A 6,760-nucleotide genomic window follows, 5' to 3' on the forward strand; every position below is an offset into this window, starting at 1 on the left:
AGATCACCATGCCCACCACTGCCCTTCCTCAGGTAATATAAGCGCGCTTAGGACGTAACGTCTCTAAGAGCCTGACTCAAGGGGTTTGATTTTTCCTAGGCCAGATAAGGCACAGTCAATGCATGCTTCTTCTGTGATAATTTGTCTGCCAACATATATAGTTTATTTCAGCACATATGCATCTAAAAATAAGACACTAGGAGAGGCTTTGAAGGAGAATATATACTTCCTTCAGGAGATGAGTTTAGCTGGTTTTCTGCAGTTTAGCTTGCCATTCTTGTCTGCTGTGGTTTCTGCAATTCTTTCAGTCTCTGTAGTTGCCATAATTTACGCGCGCTGCCAGTTTAAACTAACAAATTCCAACAGGTGGTCTGGTCCGCAAATCGCGATCGTCTCGTTCAAGAAAACGCGACGTTGCAGTTATCCGATGATGGGAATCTACTTCTTCGTGATTTCGATGGCACCCTCGTTTGGTCGAGCAATACTTCTGGCAAGTCTGTGGTCAGCATGAACCTGACCGATACAGGAAGTCTCGAACTTGTTGATCAAAATAATGTATCAGTTTGGTCCTCAGTCGATCATCCAACAGATTCTTGGGTCCTCGGCCAAACTCTACGTCAAGGGCAACGGCTAATCGCCAATACATCAGCAACAAACTGGACCCAGGGTCAGTTTTATCTCAGCATTACTGCTGGTGGTTTTGCTACTTATGTTGATTCTAATCCTCCACAACTTTATTACCAAACTGGAGTACAGGGGACTAAATCTCGGAACAAATCGACATACATAACGTTCACAAATGGCAGTTTGGCAGATATGGGAGCGCTCGTCACTCATGCTTCATCGGTTCAGTATATGAGACTGGAGTCTGATGGGCATTTGAGGCTCTATGAATGGGGAGGGACGGGTTGGAATCGATTAGGTGATGTTTTAAATGTTTTTCCGGATGAATGTCAATACCCTACAGTTTGTGGAGAGTATGGGATTTGCTCGAATGGTCAGTGTAGTTGTCCAAGTGTGAAAAAGGATGCAACATTTTTCAGGCAAGTTAATGAGAGACAGCCTGACCTTGGTTGTTCTCTTGTGACTCCTTTGTCCTGCCAATCGAACCAAAAACATACGTTTTTACCGCTCAACAATATCTCATACTTCAATTATATTGACCCTGATGCTGTGGCCATTGAACATACAAATGAAGAGATCTGCAAGCAAGCTTGTTTGATGAACTGTTCGTGTAAGGCTGCACTTTTTCAGTACGGTGGGAATTCCTCGGATGGTTCTTGTTATTTACCCTCACAAATCTTTTCGTTAAAGAGCCATGATCCTGATATTTATCACTTCAATTCATCTGCCTACGTTAAAGTGCAAGCTGCTCAAACGGTTCCTACTCCTGGTACACCTCAAACTTTACAGAAGAAAAGTGTTGGTGCTGGAGTTATTGTTGGATTCTCCATTGGAGCTCTATTTGCTGTTTCTGTTGTCACTGGCTTCGTCATTGTACTTATAAGGAGGAGGAAGGCTAGAGAACTTGATGAGGAAGATCAATTTGATAAGGTACAAGGAATTACGTCGAGATTTTCATTTGAGGAGTTGAAGATCGCAACTGAGAACTTCTGTCAAAAAATTGGAGGAGGAGGATTTGGTTCTGTATTCGAGGGAACATTGAGTGATGGCACGATAGTTGCAGTGAAGAGGCTAGATGGTGTTGGACAAGGGAAGAAGGAGTTCTTGGCTGAGGTGGAGACAATTGGTAGTATTCATCACGTAAATCTTGTGAGATTGATTGGATTTTGCGCTGAGAAATCTTACAGGCTTCTGGTCTATGAGTACATGTGCAATGGATCGCTCGATAACTGGATTTTCCACAGGATGCAGGATAATACACTTGGTTGGCAGATACGTCGTAGGATTATAACTGATATTGCCAAGGGATTGGCATATCTCCATGAAGAATGCAGGCAGAAGATTGCTCATTTAGACATAAAGCCTCAAAATATACTCTTGGATAATGATTTCAATGCTAAGGTGTCTGATTTCGGGTTATCTAGGTTTATTGATCGTGATCAGGCTGAGGTAATAACCAGAATGAGAGGGACACCTGGGTATTTAGCGCCAGAATGGCTAACATCTATCATTACAGAAAAAGCTGATGTGTATAGCTATGGTGTTGTGATCATGGAGATTATATGTGGAAGAAAGAACTTGGATTATACTCAGAAAGAAGAAGATTTTCACCTGATGAGTTTGCTGCAAGTTAAGGTAGACGAAAATCGACTGTCAGATATGATCGATAATCACAGTGAAGATATGCAACAACATGTGAGTGAAATAATCGAGATAATGAAACTCGCAATGTGGTGTTTGCAAAGTGAATGCAACAAGAGACCATCTATGTCAGCAGTGGTGAAGGTTCTAGAAGGATCGTTAAGTGTTGAATCTAACATAGACTATAACTTTTCAAATACAGATCCTCTTGTGTGGCATAATGTGAATATTGATACATCAGCTCCACTTGTACCTTCGATTTTGTCAGGTCCAAGATGAATATAATGAATATAGATCGAGGAAGGTAATTGTATTTTGTTCGTGTTTTTAAATTTGTTGTATTCTTGTAAACCTCAAGGGGTAATATATATACAGCTACACGTTGAAATCAAAGTTTGTAAAGGATGAGCACAAATCTAGGTTATTCTTTTGAGCCCTCCTCTGCATATTGAAATAAACTGTGTAACAAATGCAAAAGATATTGCAAAGCTACCAGTCTCTTGATTCATATTCAACTATGCCCCAGTTGCTAGCTATCATCCTTCTTTCTCAGTGGCAGGAGTCAGGAATTTTGGCAATGAGGGTCCAAAAAAAGGTTAAACTCTCACCCACGAGAGTAGATGATATTCGGCCTCTTTTAAGAAATTGTTCCATAACTGAGCCACTATTTTAATTCATTAAATCTTTTGTGTTTTGAAATTAGTCCCTCATATAATGGAAATTGCTATTAGGTCCATCAAATATTACCTTACTTTTAGATTAGCCCCCCTACTCAAGAACATAAATAGCGATTGGAGAGATTAAATTTGAAAAAAAAAATTATGAGAATGGGAGGGGCGGATAGTCCACAACAATAGATTTTACTTGTACTCCCTACAATTGCTACTTCTATTCTTGATTGGAGGGATTAATTTCATAATAAGTTAACAATTGAGGAACCTATTAGGAAGATTTGAGGTGTGAATTTCGTAATAGCCTAAGAGTTGAGGGAACTAAAGGCAATTTCCATGATTTGAGGGACCAATCAAAATAAGAAAGGTATAAGGGCCCAATATCGGGGAAAAAAACCCCAATACTCGCTCTGTCCATCTTCTTTCTTTCTGATTTATTTTGCAAAAGGTGGGGTCTCCACCGATTTGATTATAGAGGAAATAATAAAAATCAAATACAAAGTCCAGGAGAGGTAACCAAGCACGTACAAGGCTGATATGGTATTACCACGTCAACATATTTTTCTTCTTCTTGATGTGGACATGAATACAGTAGTTGGACCTGAATGATCGATATTATATTTGATAAAAATAGATAGATGACTTCCGATCCGCGTACTTAACTGGGTACCATTTATTGTGAATTTTTTTTGAAGGAAACTTTTTTCAATCTTATTGTAAGTTTTCAAGAGAAAAAGTTCTTTATCTTGCCTTGTACAATACTAAAGGACATATACACTCGTACATACTCCTATATAGTCGGATATGTATGTGGATATTTATTTGGAGATATTGAATGGTTCATCACTATTCATATCCATATCCATTAATAAGTGAAGCAATATCTATATTTATCAATTCAAAAAAAAAAAAGTTCAGAAAGAGTATAGTTACCCGTCGGTAACTTGAATAGGAACAAGATCAAACATATTGGGGGAAAAGATAGTAGCATCTTCAAACAAATGCAAAGTACCAAGTAGCAGAAACACAAGTTTAATCAGCTAATACAAAAAGGTAAATCACCTGCCGAGATGAAAATTCCTAGTGGGAAGTGATAAATCTTAACCCCTCTCCTCAATGTTAGTGCCCTCAGCGGGGTTTCTAGTAATAAAATCTGTGGTAGCTTTTGGCGACCGTCTCTTCATCCTCACCCATGCTTCAGCCATCATACTGCTGATGCGGTACCGCCTGATCTTGTGCTCTTCCCTTGTCTGGCTCGAGGCCTTTCTCGGAGATGTTCTTTATCTCAGCACCATGCATCTGCCTGCAGTACGGACAAATAATGATTTCAGCCTCAACCGTTCATACACTCCTCACTCCCTCGTCCGGGTCTGTAAAACCCCAAAAATTTAAATATTTTATAATAAATAATAAAAGTATTGTATTATAAAAAAATAATATTTATTAATGTTTTAGTATGCTAAGAATTGATTTGAGATCAATTCAATGTATATATGTGAATATAGAAGTGATATCATGCACACGTGCACGGGCCTGAATCTGGGAAAAACGACTAGTTAAAAATATATGTATTTTACATACTGAAACAGTTAGAATATGGAAAAACTTAAAATACCAAAGTTATAGGTATCTTCAAGAGCTTTCTAAAAAATCTTATATCACCTCATTCCGAGGTCGTACGTGAAAGTTATGACCAAAATACCGAAGATTATTTTTCTAGTCAGACTAGGTTTCCTGGTTCGGGTCAAACATGTTTGTTTCGGGTTTGCCTCTATAAATACCTATGTTTTTCACAAAAATTCTATACTCTTATCATATCTATGAACCCTAGTAGCCACCCTCTCCCCTCAAAAACCCTAGATCTTATTCTTATGAGTTTTGAGAGCTGTGTGAAGCAAATATCGATACAATGACGAGATCATCGATGTGTGACGAGGGAGAACGTGTGGTTTGTGCTCATGGATTGCTTGTTGTTTATTTTAGAGGCTTTCATATGAGATTAATGCAAGATTATCTTCATTCAAACCTATTCTCATAGTTAAATAACTAGTGTAGATGATTAATATGATGTTAAATATGTGTTTTCATGCTTTAATCTTAACCGGAGGTGTTAAAAGTTAGATTTTTTTTTGATAGTAAACCTTAAAATAAATGCTAAATGAATAATATTTTCTTACTATTTATGATAGTATCATGATCATGATCATTACGGTTTTTCATAATTTTATTCATATATGAGAAATTTAAGTGATGTACTATATATATGTTTTTCTGTAGAAAACTGTAGCACTTATATAATTTTTAATTAAGAGTTTAAGATAGCAAACAAAGTCCAAATTTAACCAAACCAGTTTTATATGAAATCTATATATATCTAGTTCTAAACCAGAAAACCATTCTTAAAAAGACTTTGTATAGAGAAAGATATGTTATGTTTACTAACAACATGTCCTGCAGAAAAACGGCTGCACATATATAATGTTTAACTGGAGATTTGGGATAACAAATGAACTCCAAACTGAACCAAACTTATGTCATTTGAAAGATGTGTGAATCTAGTTTCCAAAACAGAAAACTGTTTGTAAAAATAGTTTCCTAGAGAAAGATATACTTGTTTTACTAATAGATATCCCGTCTGTTTTTCCTGCTCGTTTTGTGGAGCTGTGTTGCACTGTTTTGAGGTACGTTCACGGAGTTTTAAGCCGCTTGATGTTACACGTATAGTCATGAATATGTTATGTTAGACATTTAAGAATCCCAAGGGGATTATAATAAATTTTGATTTGATCATATTAAATTAGATATAGTTCATATACATGTTGGATGTCGTTGATGAGCACAACTTAGTACTATATGGGATAGTGCGTCGACATACCAGATATACACGGTTTATACATGAGGTGAATGTCATTGATGAGTATAGCTCAGTACTATATGGGATAGTGCGTCGACATACCAGAGATACAAAGATTTACATGAGGTGGATATCGTTGATGAGCTTAGTTCAGTACTATATGAGGTAGTACGTCGATATTCCACATGTACAGGCCATTGAGTCGGATTTTAGGAGGCTTGATCTAGCCGCCCGTCCCGCACTAGGGTGCGATAAGGCTCGTGAGCCGTATTTATAGGATGCCTATTTGGTAGTCCGTCCCGCACTCGTGTTACGCACTAAGATCGCGATGAGACTAATGAGCCGTGTACACAGTTCATGATACCTACAGGGTAGTCCATTGCACTGAGACAATTACTTGATAGCCTAAGTATGACAGATGCCGATTATGAATACGATCTATCATTAAACTATATAACTAAGATACATTACTTTTGAAAGTATACAAAATTATGTGTTGGTATTTTATTCTATCTCCCCAGTGATAGTGGAAGATATTATAAATACGATGTGTTGATATCTTATTTCTTTTACTTTTTTTTTTACTTCTTAGTTGGGATCAATGATTAGAGATTTACAACTTGAGACATATGGTATATACATGAGGGTTTCCTTGTTTGGATTATTTCGCTCGACGTACCAGTCTCGTGTTATGGATTTCTAATTATTGGTTTCATTAGATTGTCTTTTCTTAGTTCGGTATTAATGTTTAGATATCTACAATTTGAGACTTATGGTATATACATGAGGGTTTTCTTGTTTGGATTATTTCGCTCGACGTACTACGTCTCGTTTTGTAGGTTTCTAAATGTTAATCCTACTTAGATACGGGAAAAATGAATCTAGATGGACTATACTTAATAGATAGAGCCTTCACTCCATCTAGTAGCCCTTCCCCTGGGGGCGGATGGAGGTAATCTTGCTGTAGCGC

At 37.4% G+C, this 6,760-nt stretch overlaps 1 protein-coding gene across 1 annotated transcript; it reads left to right on the forward strand.

Moving 5' to 3' along the window:
* On the forward strand, positions 294 to 2,748 carry LOC109842793 (G-type lectin S-receptor-like serine/threonine-protein kinase SD2-5). Its single transcript, XM_020411679.1, has one exon. It carries the CDS (start codon positions 508 to 510, stop codon positions 2,542 to 2,544), a length of 2,037 nt encoding a protein of 678 aa, XP_020267268.1. The 5' UTR covers positions 294 to 507; the 3' UTR covers positions 2,545 to 2,748.

The sequence above is a fragment of the Asparagus officinalis genome, chromosome 1 (assembly GCF_001876935.1).
Source record: "Asparagus officinalis chromosome 1, Aspof.V1, whole genome shotgun sequence".
In the NCBI taxonomy this organism is placed as follows: domain Eukaryota; kingdom Viridiplantae; phylum Streptophyta; class Magnoliopsida; order Asparagales; family Asparagaceae; genus Asparagus; species Asparagus officinalis.

Bases quoted from the DNA above. Each gene is read 5' to 3' on its own strand.
- LOC109842793 (XM_020411679.1), top strand. From the start codon at position 508: ATGAACCTGACCGATACAGGAAGTCTCGAACTTGTTGATCAAAATAAT.